Source organism: Ranitomeya variabilis, chromosome 2 (assembly GCF_051348905.1).
Source record: "Ranitomeya variabilis isolate aRanVar5 chromosome 2, aRanVar5.hap1, whole genome shotgun sequence".
Classification (NCBI taxonomy): Eukaryota; Metazoa; Chordata; class Amphibia; order Anura; family Dendrobatidae; genus Ranitomeya; species Ranitomeya variabilis.
In genome coordinates this window covers 72342040-72360435 of record NC_135233.1, presented here as the reverse complement: position 1 = coordinate 72360435, position 18396 = coordinate 72342040, and the positions used below count along the sequence as shown (strand labels likewise).

Below are 18396 nucleotides of genomic sequence, written 5' to 3'. Positions count from 1 at the left end.
ACCACGAAGACCAAGGAGATCGCCAAATAAGTCAGGGACAAAGTTGTTGAGAAGTACAAGTCAGGGTTGGATTATAAAAAAAAATCCCAATTTCTGTGGACATAGCCTTAGAGCAGGGGTCTCAAACCGCATTCCTCAAGGGCCGCAAACCATGCGTGTTTTCAAGAATTCCTTCGCAATGCACAAGGTGCTGGAATCATTATGTGTGTAGGTGATTAAATTATCACCTGTGCAGTACAAGGAAGACCTGAAAACATGACCTGTTTGCGGCCCTTGAGGAATGCAGTTTGAGACCTCTGCCTTAGAGGGTGACGCACTAAATATTGAGGATTAGTTTTCTCTAGCATGTTTGAAGAGATAATAGAATTTTCTGAATAATATCATTATTAAATAGGACCTGTGACACTGACCAGGTAAAAAGTTGCCAGTTTTTGCTCTGATTTTATTCCTGAAGTTCCCCTGAGTATTTCCATTTCTTGGTTTGTTCAAAATCCACCAAACAGTTTCACAGATATGGGCCTTTTGTATTCAATGCTACTTCTTATGGTTTCTACCAAGGTGAGGCTCACAGAGTAATTTTGCAGCACACACCAGAGAATCCTGTGAGCACCATCGTTTGTAAAAGACAAAAAAATAGCACTAAATTAAAGACCATATTTATGGACCTGTATGACGGATTTAAAACAAACAGTGGGTATAATATGGTGACTGGTTCATTATCAGACTGGGGCTTCTGTCATTCTCATTGCTTTCTCTTCTGCCTTGAATTAAAGTGCCAACAGAGAGTGGCATTGCAGGCACTCACCACAGCTTTTTTCAACGCTGTCCCCTGATGATGTCATATTTCAGAAGCGATGATAAAGAAGTGACTGCATCTATTATCTCCCAGCCCTACATCTTTATTACACATTGCTTCTGTCCCCACTGCCTCATTCACTAAAAGCAGCTATTGTCTAAGGGCGATGATAGAAGCAGAGCAAGTAACAGCAGCACCATCCCACAACTTCTGTCACTGCTCTGAAATGAATTGTTTTCATTGGGGGTGGCACTGCTGTCACTCACCCTTCTTCTATCACCGAACCCTAATGATGACTCCATTCACTGAACAAAGAAGCGGTGACAGAAATAGTGTGGGCTGAAGATATGGGGCAGTGGGGTCAGAAGAAATATGATGGCGTGATAGAAGCTGCAGTCACTTCTACATCACTGTTACCGAAACAAAATGTGATCAGTCAACGGCGGTTAAAGAATCTATGGTAAGTGACCGCAGCGCCGACCCCTGATGGCGATTCATTTGGGAAATCCCAGTGCGTGCTAGGAGATTCAAACAAATCATTATCAGAAGTAAGAAAAAAACAGAGAAGAAGTTAGAGAGGGAACAGTAAGGAATTTTTACTTCAAGTACAGTACATTAAAACACTGGTTAGTTTATTAAATTAAATACTTAGATATAAGGTATGAAAATCACAACACCTTAAAGTTCTTTAGTTCTTTGAGTTTCTATTGAAATTGTGGGATAATGTAATCTATCAAATAATATAAACTCACCAAACCCACATTGTGCTATACAGATCGGCAAATTGTAATCTGATTTTGACATGTAAGTGAATTACTCAATAATTTTCATTCACACTGAGCACTAAGACTATATGGATTATTTTACCTCTGACTGCAGCTTAACCTTCTGTGCCTGGAGCTGACACAAGATGCTTTTATATTCTTCCAGTTGGCTCTGAAGTATAGGAATTCTTCTTTCTGAAATCAATTTTTCCTAAGACCAAAAACATTAAAGTGTTGTTCAGAATAATCTACATAAAATAAGGTTATTTGATTTTTTTCTTGTAACTTGTAATTTTGTGAATTGGGGTAAAATGCTTCTTTATCTGTAACCATTTATTTAATTCATGTATAATAAAAAAACAAGGGATGTGTCTATGATATGGTGAGCATCCTCCTGCTCTGCAAAGGGTAATGAAATGGTAGAACCCCAACCTACCAAGAAAATAAGGTCTATAATATGTATGATATTGACCTCTATAAAAATAACACTGGTATTGTAGTTTTTATTAAATGTGTTTTGTAGACAAACTGTTTTATTACATATGTAAATGGGGGAACTTGAGTGCATATTTAGCATGGCCAAGGGCTGGGTGCATCTTTCTGCCCCCTCAATTATAACAGTCTGTTCCTTCCCTGATAGTGATTTACAGTGCTCACTTTGGTGACCGGATATATCTAAATCCCGAGCCCTGCATACACAGTGTCAGTGTGCAGAGGTAGTGCTTGCAACCTCTCCCCCTATCTATAGTGGCCTCTTGCTGCACATAGGACTACAAAGCAGCAGCAGACAATGCTGATAAGAGAGGAAGTAGAGAACAGGCAGAATATCAGTTTATCTGCGCTCTGAATTCCCGCTGCTATGTGTAGTGGCTGCACGTTGTCTCATGATCCTGTATGCAGTGAGGAGCTGGAGAACGGGGTGAGAACTCGGCTGCTGCACCTAACACAGTGTATACAAGTGCTCGGCTACTCAAGGATCAGTTTGTTCAAGGCCGAAGATTTAGATCAGGCAGTGCTCCAAAGTGGGCACTGTCAATCACCATGATGAGTGGAAGAGTGGAGTATTGTAACAGAGGGGGTGCACCAAGTCATTGGTCACCACAAGTGTCCACTGAAGCCCCCTTATGTAATACAACTGTTTTTCAATAAAGCACATTTACTATAATCTACAGTACAGTACCAGTGTGATTTTCCTCATAGTTTGTAAGCTTGCGAGCAGGGCCCTCATTCCTCCTGGTATCTGTTTTGAACTGTGATTTCTGTAATGCTGTAATGTCTATTGTCTGTACAAGTCCCCTCTATAAGTTGTAAAGCGCTGCGGAATATGTTGGCGCTATATAAATAAAATTATTTTTTATTTTTTTTTTTTTTTTTTATAGGGCCCAAGTGTCTTATGTGAATAATTAAACAGTTCATTTTCAGTTTTGTGGGTGATAGACTCCCTATAAATTTATATATGTCAATCAGACTTAGTTAAAAAAAGAAGAAACAATTGTTCCCAAATTCTAAATGTGCCAGTACAAATCTGTGCTAACAATGACCAACCCATACATTTAGATTGATATTAAAACATGTTTAAGCAAAGGGCAAAGCTAAGAAGAAATAGTACAGTGCTTGTCACTGGAGCAGTTAAAGGGCCACTGTCACCCCCTCCAGCCGTTATAAACTAAAAGAGCCACCTTGTGCGGCAGTAATGCTGCAGTCTAACAAGGTGGCTCTTTTAGTTTTTGATTCAGTTATTCCCTCAATAAAGCGTTTTAAAATTTGTACAAAATAACCTGTCCTTAGACCTGGAGGCGGTCCGAAGCTTCCTCGGTGAATATCCCAACGGCCGTCACTCAGCTCTTCTGGGGATGTGGTCGCCGCCCCCTGCGCGCTGTTTCTTCTTAAATCCGGCGCCTGCGCTGTGCGTGCCTGCCTGGGGCAGGCGCAGTCTTCATTGACCGTCATAGGTCAGATGCAGGGTGCCTGACTGCGCCTGTGCGGGCAGTGCGGCCACCCTGTTGCTGAATCCCCGCCCCGCACTGTGTTATTCATTATGCACAGTGCGGGGCTGGGGTTCCTGGGCATGCGCACTGGCTGTTCAGACGCTCCCCCGGTCCCCCGCCTTCCAGCGTTGCCGTAATATACAGGTTTCCTTTCCAGCGTTTGGAATGAAGCAGCCGCAAATAACAACGCTGGAAGGCGGGGGAGCTGGGGGAGCGTCTGAACAGCGCAGTGCGCATGCCCAGGAACCCCAGCCCCGCACTGTGCATAATAAATAACACAGTGCGGGGAGGGGATTCAGCAACAGGGTGGCCGCACTCCCCGCACTGGCGCAGTCAGGCACCCTGCATCTGACCTATGACGGACAATGAAGACTGCGCCTGCCCCAGGCAGGCACGCACAGCGCAGGCGCCGGATTTAAGAAGAAACAGCGCGAAGGGGGAGGCGACCACATCCCCAGAAGAGAAGAGTGACGGCCGTTGGGATATTCACCGAGGAAGCTTCGGACCGCCTCCAGGTCTAAGGACAGGTTATTTTGTACAAATTTTAAAACGCTTTATTGAGGGAATAACTGAATCAAAAACTAAAAGAGCCACCTTGTTAGACTGCAGCATTACTGCTGCACAAGGTGGCTCTTTTACTTTATAACGGCTGGAGGGGGGTGACAGTGGCCCTTTAAGAAGATAGTGGAAGAGTTCCTTCTTCCCCCCTCTAGCTACAGGCTTTACTGCAGTCAGTTACAACATCCAGAAATATTTCAAGATGTTGTAACCTGATACAGACAGTAAAGACAAGTAGGAAAAGAAGGAGGAGGGTAGGATGCCACAATGAATCCTTGCTCTTGATGAAGGAAGACTATGGTTATAGCATCAGTTAAAGGGAACCTGTCACCAGGTTTGCCCACCACCACCTTTCAGCCCTCATGTACAGCATACTTATATGCTCTATATACGCCAGCCTGTGACTCTATTATACTCACCTGCGGAGCAGTCGTGTCTGAGGGGCATCGCTGGTCCTGATCCAGCGCCTCCCTTCTTCTTTCAATGCCGTCCTCGTTCTGTGCTTTGTGTGGATGACGTGACCCTGTGTCATCCACACATTGTTTCCCGGCATTACACTCCTGCGCAGGTGTTCTTCTCTGCCCTGGCCAGAGCAGAGTAAGGTAATACAGTGCACATGCGTGAGGGCATGTATACTGCAGTACTTTGCTCTGCCCTCAACATGCATGCACAGGAGAGCGATCCCAGGGGAACCTGTGTGGGTGCCGTCATCCACCCAAAGCACAGAAGGAGGACAGCATCAAAAGAAGAGAAGAGGCACCGGAACAAGACCAGCAATGCCCCACGGACCCAACCACCCCACAAGTAAGTATAATAAAAGTGGAAACAAGTGGAAAAGGGGAAAAGGAGAGTCAGTTCACCGTTGATGCAGCCACAATCCTGCTGAGAAGCGCAGGGAAAAGCCTGGGATCCGGCTGAGGCAAATGAAGAGGAAAGATCCAGCGTGGAAGCAGGTAAATAAAATGTATGACACTGTCTAAACAACCATGAATAAGGCTCATCGGAGCTGAAACGCGTTGGTTGTATCCACTGCGATAAGAACCGAACTTACCATGTTTTTAGGGATGTGATTTATTTCTTCAATAAAATTGGACATTTTACTTACCTGCTTCCACGCCGGATTTTTCATCTAAGTATGATAAAAGTTGTTTTTCTTTTGTTGCAGGCCAGATTGTGGGCATATATGCAGCATATTAATATGCTGTAAATGAAGGCTGAAAGGTGATGGCCGTATCTCATATGTGGCAAACCTGGTGACAGGTTTCCTTTAAGTAGTACTTTGCTAACACAGTAAGACAGCTATGTCAAGAAGCACAACCAGATATTCTCATCATCTTCTTATGTTATGGAAAATTATAAGAATAAGCCATAAAATTAGTTTCAAAGGAGGTTCAATCTCAGGAATACCGGTAACCCTGAGAACAAAGAGTTTCAGCTCTAAGTAAAGCATTATGTGAAGTTGTTAGTCAAAGGACTAGGTTTCAAATTTCACTAGGTCAAAAATCCCTAGTTTCTGCCCTTATTGTATTCCCACTGTTCCCCTGAGTATTCTGCTTTTTTTTTAAATTTGTTATTTGGTACCAGCAAACTTTTTATTTAGTGCTAGTTTTTAATGTTCTTTACAAGACCATTAAAATTAGCACTGAATAAAAAAGCCCAAATCTTTGGAGCTGTATGGTGGATTAAAAAAAACAAAACAGAATAATGAGGGGAGCAGCTGGAATAAATTAAGAGCAAAAGCTGCCCACTTTGACTTAGTGACAGGTCCTCTTTAAGGCCTGGTGGTCATGGCGTACATTGGCATTACAGGTACAGTGCATGCACAAGATGATTCATTATTTTACTCAGGCTACATGAATAAAAAATCACTGTACCTCATACATGCCGACAGTGATAGCAGTCACAGGAGGGGTTGTTTGGATAATTTGTTGCAGTATGTTCACATAAGTCTGAATTTCCATGAGATTCTGTTGAGTAAAAATAAAAAGTAATTGTTATTCATTAGTTTAGACATAAACGTATCTAAATTTATAAGAACTTGATGTATTCATCTGATTGTGGAAACATACATCACACATAAGATTGCACAGTTCACACAGCAGGAGCAATGTAATACATGTTTTTATGGAAAAATATAACCACAAGTCCCGTGAAGAGAAGGGTACACATGGTAACTTGCAACTTTTATGTAGAACCCAGCTTATATAAGAAAATTCAATTATGGTAGCCTGGAAAAAAAATAAAAAAATCATCAAGTTTTATACATCTTGTCATACTGTATGTATTTTGCAACGTTAGGAAAAAGCAATTTAGCAGCTAATAAACTCTCCTCTACATGACAGGTTGCTTGCTTATGATTTTTAACAATGTTGTCCATGATATAAACATGGCTGCATTGATCTTGAAACAGCACCACAACTGTGAGTGGTATTAGTATGTAGCCTTAAGGGTATGTGCACACGTTCGCGTTTTTTTCGCGTTTTTTCGTGATAAAAACGCTATAAAAACTCATTAAAAACGCATACATTATGCATCCTATCATTTAGAATGCATTCTGCAATTTTTGTGCACATGAAAAAAACGCATTGCGGTAAAAAAAGCAGCTGTTAGGGCTAGCGGAACGCACCAAATAATTAGGAAGACAGAGTAAGGTGCGTTCGCAGCCCGGGGTCCACCGTGCAGAGATGGAACCTGCTGCTAAGTAATGACGGACTATATGGCGGTACAATGTGGATACACACACGGGTTAACTTCACCCTGTGTGGAGGAAGAGAACCCTGTTGCGTCACAGGGCCGCGGTACCGTACCAAGAGTGCAAGCAAGGAGTCTCAGGACTCTATCCCAAGACACAGGATTGGAGTTCATATAGACCTCTTGCGCTCGACACAGCAACCGGGGTGTCAGAGAGAAAGAAATAATATAAATAAAGATGCACGAGAGTGCGTGCGGTGCCGCACTGGCGGACGCCACTAACCACCCAGGCTTGGGTCAGGAAAGCGCTGTGAAAGCGCACGGCGCCGCATTGGCGGTCACAGCAATAGACGCTGTTTTGTGTGTTACGTGCTGATGGCTAAGTCGGGCACTAGATATCAATCATCCACCTTATGCGAGCAGGCATACACAAGGGAGGGGATATTTAAGGACGACTTGCACTCATCAACATATACAAATGTACACTAGCGCATGGCCGTGCGGTCATGCAAACATTTTATAGCTGCAGCATGTACAGGACCTTCCCAGAAGGACCAATGGGAAGCTGCCACAGAAGTTGAGCACCTTCAGGACCTTCCTGGAGGACCAATGGGATCTGCTGCAGTACCTGAGCATGTGACCCTCGATCTCCAATGGGAGATCTTGCCCTGGGCATGCTCAGAAGGGGAAAAGCAGGACTTAGTCCCAAAAGCATCTGCTCGCCACTGCCCAGCACTGGCTTCAATGGCAGAAGCTGGAAAAATAGCAGTAACCCTATGCACAGAGTGAGACTGAGCCAGACGCTGGAACCGACGTCTCTGCCGAGCAGGCTCCACTGCGGCTGCAGGAGAATAGGAGACTGCAGCGGAGATGGTTCAAGATTCCCCCTGTGCAGAGGCGGGAATTTGACACCTAACAGCAGCATGTTCATTAATTTTGCGGATTTTCCCGCATTTTTCCCGCTATTCTATGCATTGGGAAAAAACGCACAAAAAACGCATGAAAAACGCAAAAAAAACGCAGAAATGTCCGGTTTTTGTCAGGAAAATTTCTGCAAGAAATCCTGACGTGTGCACATACCCTAACTTCAGTGTAGCAGAGCTGTTTTAAGGAGCAGGAGGTTTCTGATCAGTTTGGGACCTGTAGATGGTCAATGTCTTGTTATCATACTGACTTTGTCAGTTTTCTGATGCATTATACATATTTTATCAGGTGGTTCAGGGATCAATGGTGAAGAAATCTGTTAATATTTCTGGTGGTCCTGGTTTAGTGGGTAATACCCAATATCCATAGTATTTGAGGAATGGAAGTCGAACTGTCATTTGCCATAAATAGGTAAATATGTACAGTATTTTTATAATAATAATAATCCGAATGTAGCTTAACCGGGGTGGAAGGTGCTGCTGCTGAGGACCGAAGTCACAGGAAGCAGGGTCGCTGCTGTAGTGGCTGCATGAGTTGGGTGATACTGTGGGTCCCAGGCTGGGAGCAGAAGGTGTCCTGGCACTGTAAAAGTTGCGAGCCCTGGGCTGTCAGAAATTGCTGGCGATGTGTAGAGTCCCTGCACTTTCCATTCATTTCACTGCTGTGGGATGCGGCTCCCGAGATCTCCATCTGCGCATGAGCTGCATTGGCGGCCATTTTCCAAAGCCCAACGCAGGGAAATCAATGGGAAGTGAGGGGGCTCCGCTCACTGCTGACATTTTCCTTGCAACGACAGGTCACTCCCTCCTCCCAGCTCGGGGCCCGCAGCATCACCCCACTCCTGCAACTGCCACCAGCTTCTTGTAGCAGCGACCCTGTCTCCTGGGGCCCCACTCTACCGCAGTCACCCCCCTATGGTAAGCTACTTTAAAATAGAACTATAAGACGCACCACCATTTTATTTAAAAAAATGTTTTCCCCATTTTCCTCCCCAAAATTTAGGGTGCGTCTTATGGTCTGGTGCGTCTTGTAACCTGCAAAATACGGTAGCTATTTAGCTCATGTAAATGCTTGTGTAAAAGTTATTCTTATTATTGTTTGTGCAATTTTGGTTAATTGGAAACCTGATCTGTCTCTTTACTGATTTTTGTAGAGCAGCATGGTCTGATAATAGATCTGTTTTAGGCTACGTTCACATTTGCGTTGTGCGCCGCAGCGTCGGCGACGCAACGCACAACGCAAACAAAAACGCAGCAAAACGCATGCACAACGCTGCGTTTTGCGACGCATGCGTCCTTTTTTTGCTTGATTTTGGACGCACAAAAAATGCAACTTGTAGCGTCCTCTGCGCCATGACGCGTGCGCCGCAGGGACGCATGCGTCGCAAAACGCAAGTGCAACGCATGTCCATGCGCCCCCATGTTAAATATAGGGGCGCATGACGCATGCGGCGACGCTGCGGCGCCCGACGCTGCGGCGCAGAACGCTAATGTGAACGTAGACTAAGAATGCTAAAATGTTACCAAACTGCAGTCACTACTAGGGGAGTGCTCTGTGTCTACTCATTTATACCACTCCTGTTAATAAATTTATATATGGCAAACTCGCTCCAATATTTAACTCTATTACTTATTTTGAACGGCTCAAAACAGAGATACCTTGAGTATTAATATACTGTATAAATACTATATATTCCACAGCCATTCTCAATATGTCCTCATAGTAAAATTGCAAAATTCAAATTGTAAAATTACCTTTTTATATCGGTCCTTTGCGGCATTAATGTCATCTTGTAGAAACTGAGATTCAATCTGTAGTTCTAGATTACTTAGCAAAGCTTCATCAGCCTCCTAAAATATAATGAAAATTATTAGTCTCCATTTACAAATGTGCCCAATGCTTGGTATATTTCCAGTAGATTTTCCTATGGATCATCAGGCATCATATATATTAACTAATATGAAATGTTTTTAATGGATTTAATAACTAATCAGTGATCTTAGATCTTGCAATCTATTTTTAAATCCATCTCATTGTGCTAACAAAGTACTAGATATAGTCACAACTAGAGATGGGCGGATCCGTGGACTTTTGAGTCTGTCGGATTCAGCCAAACTTTATAAAACAGTTTGGTTTTGGGGACCAGAACAGTACCCGAACCCAAACCCAGACCCCATTCAAATTAATGGGGGGCCCGAATATCCAGTGTCACCCATGTTATCATCTGTGTGAGTGTGAGCAGGTTGCGGGATGCAGTGATGGACAGGAGGCAGAGCAAGGGTTAACAATATTTAATGAACAGGGAATACTCTACGCAGGGAAGTAATGGGTTAAACAGGGAATTAAACAGTACAATTTGCAAAGGATATTCTGAGTTAAAGACTAAAGCGTCAGGTAGCGGCAGTTCTGATGAATCCAGCTAGAAAGTCAGTAGTTCCTAAGAGTATGAAGTAAATAGTGCCAGCAACGGCTGGCGCGGTGCATTTTCCCCCGCGGTCCTGTGGGCATCAATGTCCCATCTTCTGGTGGCGGCGGTTGGTCTCTGGTACCTTCCACTGAGCCCCTAGTCCATATACTGCAGTGGCTGACAAGAGTACGGGCCACAGTCCTGTACAAGCCCAACATGGCTCTGCAAATGTACACTGACAAAGTCAGGGCGCAAGTGTCTGGGCAAATATTTGCTGGCAACGTCAGGGCGCAAGTGTCTGTCCTGTTCCTGGTCACTCTTATGTGACACGTGCGCTGTACTCACAGACACGGGCCGTACGACGCCTTGTTCTCTGGTGGTCACTGGGCTCACACTGCACGTCTCCTTCTCTCTGGTCCCCACAGCTTGCGGCGGGAGATGATGGATGCTGACTTGTGCGTGGCTGGTGCTCCCAGGATGGAGCACTTCTCTCCCTGGCTGCTGCTGAACACACGGCTTCCCTGAGAGCAGCAGTCCCTCTCTCTCTGGATTGCTGCAGCACTCCTGGCTTCTCTCTTTCCTGTATGGTCCTTTTGCAGATGATGAGGGCTGCCGCAGGAGCCCGTACTCGGTGGGGGAATGGGAAGCAGAGCGCGGCGCTCAACTCTCTGCGCACTGCCCTGGGTTGGCACCAAACTGCTCTGCTGCGCGGGCTTTCTCCTTTTTATCTCCCCGCCTAACTCAGTCAGGAGGAAGGTCCGGCTTGCTTACCCCCGGAAACAGGGGATGCAGCATTGACAGTACCGGCCCCGGCAGTCAGGTACCTGTGGTGTAGTCGTCCTTCTTATATAACAGTGCAAGAAACATCAGCTTTGAACAGCAGTAACCTTACATGCTACTGCCAGTCACGGAGCTGAGGTTCCCACGCTGTCACACAGATAACAGATTGTGAGCCAGGCGGTGAAAAGGTTACAGCCAGTCAGGCATGGGCTGATGAGAACTACTAGTTTTACATTAATAAATTTGTAAAAGAGGGGATTGTTTTGTTTAATTAATGGACTTTTTCTGTGTGTGTCTTTATTCATTTTCAATACGGGGTAAGTAATGAGGTGACTGATAGATGCCTCTCCATTACTAACCCCTGGGATTGGTTTCAGCGGACATAAAACAGCTGACATCAACCCCAAAACTATTACCCCACTTGTCAACATACCAGTGCAAGTGGGAGAAGCCGGGCAAAGAGCCAGAATTAGCACATCTAATATACAGTATGCGCCTTTTCTGGGGTGGCTACAGGCTGCTATTTTTAAGCTGGGGAGGGCCAATATCCATGGCCCCTTCCCAGCCTGGGAATACCAGCGCCCACATGGTTCACTGGCCAATCACAGCCATGCTAATACTTGACATGGCTGTGATGGGGCCAGAAGTGACCACACAGGAAAAGCTTATTGATTGACTGCATTGCAGCCTGTCAACAAGCTGTGTTCGGGCTGCTGAACCTGAACAGTAACAAGGACTTCCGTTAGATGTCCGTGTTAGCGGTTGGTGCAAAAACACTAGCTATCCGGTGCAGAATCCGAACTTTACCATTTGTGTTCGCCCACCGCTAGATAAAACCCATAATTCACAATCGAAAAATACAAGTTAGAAACCTCTAGTGGGGAAAATAATTATTTGATACAATGCTCATTTTGAAGTTTACACACCTACAAAGATCGGACAGGTCTGTAATTTTTTATCATAGGTACACGTCAACTGTGAGAGACAGAATAAAAAAGTCCAGAAAATCACATTGTATGAGTTTTACATAATTAATTTGCATTTCATTGCATGATAAAAGTATTTTATACAATAGAAAAACAGAACTTAATACTTGGTACAGAAATCTTTGTTGCAATTGCAGAGGTAAGACGTTTACTGTAATTCTTCACCAAGTTTGCATACACTGGAGCAGGGATTTTGACCCACTCCTCCATACAGATCTTCTCCAGATCATTAAGGTTTGGGGGCTGTCGCTGGGCAACATTGAGTTTCATCTCGATCCAAAGACTTTCTATTGGGTTCAGGTCGGGAGACTGGCTAGACCACTCCAAGACCTTGAAATACTTCTTACAGAGATACTCCTTACTTGCCCTAGCTGTGTGGTTTGGGTCATTGTCATGCTGGAAGACCCAGCCACGACTCATCTTCAATGCTTTTTCTGAGGGTAGGAGGTTGTTGGTCAAAATCTTGCTATACATGACCCCATCCATCCTTCCTTCAATACGATGCAGTTGTTCTGTTTCCTTTGCAGAAAAGCACCCCCAAAGTATAATGTATCCCTCACCATGCTTCACAGTTGGGACGGGGTTGCACTCATCCTTTTTTTTCCTCCAAATACGGCGAGTGATGTTGTTACCAAAAAGTTCTATTTTGGTCTCATCTAATCACATGACCTACTCCTATGCCTCCTCTGGATCATCCAGATGATCATTGGTGAACTTTAAAGAGCCCTGGGTTTGACCTTGCGTGCCCCGCAGGATTTTAATCTATGATGGCGTAGTGTGTTACTAATGGTATTGTTTGCGACTGTGGTCTCAGCCCTCTTCAGATCATTGACCAGGTCCTTCCATGTATTCTGGGCTGATTCCTGACCTTTCTCAGAATCATCCTTACCCCCATGAGGTGAGATCCTGCTTGGAGCTCCAGACCGAGGAAGATTGAGAGTTAACTGTGTCTGTGTCTGTTACTTGGACAATTTAAACTTTCATCTACATTCCAGCACACAGCTTGCATTAGTTTCCTACATTAACACTATACTAACAAAACTTATACTAATACACTAGTAGGCACACCATTGCCATTGCCTATCTTAATCTACTATTGGTAACCACTGTGGGTTCTAAAGTTCCTATCTATGATTAACTAAATACTAACTTATAACCTATTCTTTTCCTAAACCTGATCTGAGTGTAAAGAGTTACCTTAGGCATTACCAATACAGTACCCACACAGCAGCATCAGTACATTTGCAGCATAGTACACTCTATGCATTTTACATTATACCATCAATTGTTGTCAACAGGGGAAGGTATATGACAGTTCCTGTCGCACCCCTACATTCCTCCCCTCTTCAAATATGGTTGTTCTTCACAATAACGGAACCTGCAAGCCAACTATTTACACCTAAACACATAAAATACACTTTCAATTTAAAAGTATATAAACTTTAATGCTCCCTTTGTTAAGGGATCAAAAGTGTCTTTTTGTCGGTCAACTTTGTTCTTGGTCCAACTTGGTTGGGACCCTGGAACTTAGAGTCTAAGTTTTTTCAGTAATACTGGCCCTTTGGCTCACACACAAGTAACTGCCCAACCATCCATGGGCACACTCCTTTTCCTCTTCAACTCATCAGGCACATCAGTTCTTTCATTTTTCCATGGGTCCACATGACCCTTTGAACTCTTTGGATGTCATACTATACATTATTTTGGAGGTCAAAGGGCACTGCATATCACCCCTAAAAACAGCATACCAACAGTGAAGTTTGGAGGTGGGAACATCATGGCATGGGGCTGTTTTTCAACATATGGCACTAGCAAACTTCATATAATTGAAGGAAGGATGAATGAACAAATGAACCAAGACATTCTTGAAAAAAATCTGCTGCTATCTACTAGAGTGAAGAAGATGAAATGAGGGTGGACATTTCAGCAAGACAAATATCCCAAACACACAGCCAAGGAAACTCTCAATTGGTTTCACAGAAGGAAAATAAAGCTGTTAGAATGGTCCAGCCAATAACTTGGCCTGCATTCAATAAAAAAATCATGGTAACAAATAAAGCTCAATTCATAGAAGGGACCTTCAGGATTTGAAGAGTGTTTGTGTGGAAGAATGGGCCAAAATCAAACTGAGCATTGCATGTGATTAGTTTCTCCGTACAGAAGTAGTCTTGAATCTGTCTAATATAGAAAACTTGGCACTCAGCTTTGGTATTTTAGATGAAGAAGTTTAATAGTACAGGAAAGATATATATCTTGGTACCGTGTTAGCCAGTAGATAGAAAAATATTTAAAATTGAGAGTCCTCAGTGGTTGATACCTTTCAATGGCTAACTGAAAAGATGGTAAAAAATTGCCTCAGAAAGACCTTTTTGAATCAGGGCTACCATCCAAGAACAATTGAAAACCAGATTACAAGAGCCACCAGAATATCAAGGAATCACCTGCTACATTACAAAGCTAAAGAAGAAAATAACCGGGTACCTCTAGTTGTTACCTACAATCCAAATCTGGAGGTGCTAAGGGGAGCTGCACGGAGATGACAACCTTTACTACAAAAAGATGCCCAATTACAATCCATTTTTCCAGACCCCCCACTACTGTGTTTTAGGCAGCCCCCAAATCTAAGAAGCATCATTGTCAAGAGCTCCCTGTCCTCTCCAACAGCTGCAGGTACCTTTCCCTGCAATCAGAAAAAATGTAAAACCTGTCCATTTATAATGACCACGGACAAGATAAAGATCCCCAATTCACATCAGGACTACAAGATACCAGGTACTTTCAGCTGCGTCACTTCGAATGTGGTGTACCTAATTATTTGTACTAAATGTCCAACTGGGGGTCTGTATGTGGGGGAGACAGGGCAGAAACTGAGAACAAGAATGAATTCTCACCTCCACACAATAAGAGAAAAAAGAATGGATCTACCTGTTGCAATACATTTTTGTCTCCCAAATCATAACATTATGGACATGAAATTACTTGTGTTAAAAGGTAGCTTCAAATCTAAGAGAGACAGAAGAGTCTGGGAATATAAACTGATGATGACCTTTGACAGTCTCACTGCAGGAATGAATGTGTCGCATGGATTTATGTCTTTTTACATCAACTAAGGAACTTGCCCCTCAGACCATGTGGGGTCATCACAACAGAACCAACCCCAATCAGAGGGCAATAGAACATTCCTTATCTAAGAACTGGCCCAATATTTATGGACATAACTGTTTATCACTCTTGGTAATTCTGCTTCATGTCACCTGTCTTATCCATGTTTTTTTCCTTTTTTTTCTTTCTGTGCTATGTTGTGCATAAATATGTGATTCTTCAGAATTTCTTTTAGTCTTTGCCTGATGAAGAGACCTGTGTAGTCTCGAAAGCTTGCAATTTGTTACCATCTTTTCAGTTAGCCATTAAAAGGTATCAACCACTGAGGACTCTCAATTCTGAAGTTTAATAGTAGTACTTCTGTCAAACGTTTCGGTCATACGTTGACCTTCATCAGCGTACCGACTTTAGGAAGAGCAGGAATAAATGGAGGGATATAGCAGGCTTGTATTAGTCTTGTTATGGGGTTTAGTGGACCTCAATATTGTGGTTATATATATCCAAAATTGGGCTGCTATGATGAGTAAATCCGGTATCCACCGGTTATCATTGGTAGCAGTGGGGGTCATGTCCCTTTGCGCCCCGAGGTACGCTGATGAATGTCAATGTACGGCCAAAACGTTTGACGGAAGTACTACTATTAAACTTCGTCATCTAAAATACCAAAGCTAAGTACCAAGTTTTCTGTATTATACTTATTGGCTTGGGACCCTACTTGTGCACCTGCACAGTTGTGCCGCGGTTTATTTCTAGTCTTGAATCTGTCATCATCACTAAAGGCTTTTGTACAAAGCATTAATTAAATTTCAGTTGGCGTGTTCAATACTTTTTTCCCATGTCATTTCTCATTAGTAGACATAACTTAATTTATGGACATCTATGGTTTGATATCTTTGCCTGTGTGGATTGGATGGGTTGTTATCGACATCTCTTAATAACAAAGAACAAGGCTTTCCAATTACTTGTTTTTTGTTATAAACTAGAATCCATCCAACTTCTCCTTGTGTCTGTCACAGATCATATCTTTTTCTTCAAACTGAAAGCCTTTTCTCATTTCTGTGACTTAAGATCTAGATAAATGAGAAGTCTCAGGATTATAAACTATATATGGTGCATTGCTAAGCAAGGCAACACTGACACATTATTAATTGGGACAAAGAAAAATAATGGTTTTCTTTGACTTTCCACTTTTACAGAATTTTCATTGTTTTATTTGGTAAACCTACCCTTGTATAGTCCGTATAATCAAAAGAGTAAAAAGTAGACAGCACCGCCAAGTTCACTGGATCTAAGCACCTTTGATGCAATGTGTAGTTTGAGGCTGTGCCTTCGGATCTTGGGTGCTCCTCAGAAAAAACATGTGTATACCGTCCATAACCAGAAGGAAAAATAGGTAGCACTCATCGATCCTTTAAAACAGTGTTTCCTTTATTCAGTCACAGTAAAAACTTTTCATGGCCTGGGAGTGTGAGGGCAAGAGTGTGCAGGTGCTGATGACAGCCTTTTCATGCTGGTATAGCGCTTCTACGGGTCACCCGTAGAAGCGCTATACCAGAGCGAAACGGCCATCGTCAGCACCTGCACACTCTTTCCCTCACACTCCCGGGCTATGAAGGAAACACTGTTTTAAAGGATCGGTGAGTGCTACTTACTTTTCCTTCTGGTTATGGACAGCTACCCTCGTATAGTTATACAGCTTTGCAGCATTACTAAAATGATAAAATGCTTGGGTATTATAGCTATAGCCAGTAATACAACCCCTGGCACAAATTATGGAATCACTGGCCTTGGAGGATGTTCATTCAGTTGTTTAATTTTGTAGAAAAAAAAGCAGATCACAGACATGGCACAAAACTAAAGTCATTTCAAATGGCAACTTTCTGGCTTTAAGAAACACTAAAAGAAATCAAGAACAAAAAAATGTGGTAGTCAGTAATGGTTACTTTTTTTAACCACGCATAGGGGAAAAATTATGGCATCGCTCAATTCTGAGGAAAAAATTATGGAATCATGAAAAACAAACAAACAAAAAAACACTCCAAAACATCACTAGTATTTTGTTGCACCACCTCTGGCTTTTATTACAGCTTGCAGTCTCTGATGCATGGACTTAATGAGTGTCAAGCAGTACCCTTCATCAATCTGGCCCCAACTTTCTCTGATTGCTGTTGTTGCCAGATCAGCTTTGCAGGTTGGAGCCTTGTCATGGACCATTTTCTTCAACTTCCACCAAAGATTTTCAATTGGATTGAGATCCGGACTATTTGCAGGCCATGACATTGACCTTGTGTCTTTTTTCAAGGAATGCTTGCACAGTTTTTGCTCTATGGCAGGATGCATTATCATCTTGAAAAATGATTTCATCATCCCCAAACATCCTTTCAATTGATGGGGTAAGAAAAGTGTCCAAAATATCAACATAAACTTGGGCATTTATTGAACAAGTAATGACAGCCATCTCCCTAGTGCCTTTACCTGACATGCAGCCCCATATCATCAATGACTGTGGAAATTTGCATGTTCTCTTCAGGCAGTCATCTTTATAAATCTCATTGGAACAGCACCAAACAAAAGTTCCAGCATCATCACCTTGCCCAATGCAGATTCGTGATTCATCATTTGAATATGACTTTCATCCAGTCATCCAGAGTCCATGATTGCTTTTCCTTAGCCCATTGTAACCTTGTTTTTTCTGTTTAGGTGTTAATGATGACTTTTATTTAGCTTTTCTGTATGTAAATCCCATTTCCTTTAGGCGGTTTTTTACAGTTCAGTCACAGACATTGACTACAGTTTCCACCCATTCGTTCCTCATTTGTTTTGTTGTGCATTTCCTGTTTTGGAGACATATTGCTTTAAGTTTCCGGTCTTGACGCTTTGATGTCTTCCTTGGTCTACCAGTATGTTTGCCTTTAACAACTGTCCCATGTTTGTATTTGGTCCAGATTTTAGACACAGCAGACTGTGAACAACCAACATCTTTTGCAACATTGTGTGATGATTTACTCTTTTAAGAGTTTGATAATCATCTCCTTTGTTTCAATTGACATCGCTCGTGTTGGAGCCATGATTCATGTAACAGCTCTCCAAGGTGTGATCACTCCTTTTTAGATGCAGACTAACAAGCAGAACTAATTTGATGCAGGTGTTATTTTTGGGTATGAAAATTTACAGCGTGATTCCATAATTTTTTCCTCAGAATTGAGTGATTCCATAATTTTTCCCCTGTGCTTGGTTAAAAAAAGTAACCATTACTGACTGCCACATTTTTTGTTCTTGATTTCTTTTAGTGTTTCTTAAAGCCAGAAAGTTGCCATTTGAAATGACTTTAGTTTTGAGCCATGTCTGTGATCTGCTTTTTTTCTACAAAATTAAACAACTGAATGAATATCCTCCAACG

The 18396-nt window shown here is 42.8% G+C and overlaps 1 protein-coding gene across 1 annotated transcript in view; it reads right to left on the bottom strand.

Moving 5' to 3' along the window:
* Positions 1-18396, bottom strand: part of BFSP1 (beaded filament structural protein 1) — a 55338-nt gene that overhangs the window by 19577 nt on the left and 17365 nt on the right. Inside the window, exons 3-5 of the mRNA XM_077292263.1 lie at positions 9476-9571; positions 5981-6073; positions 1664-1771 (exon numbers count right to left, since the gene is read on the bottom strand). Coding sequence (XP_077148378.1) covers positions 1664-1771; positions 5981-6073; positions 9476-9571 — 297 coding nt within the window. The remainder of the gene's footprint in view (positions 1-1663; positions 1772-5980; positions 6074-9475; positions 9572-18396) is intronic.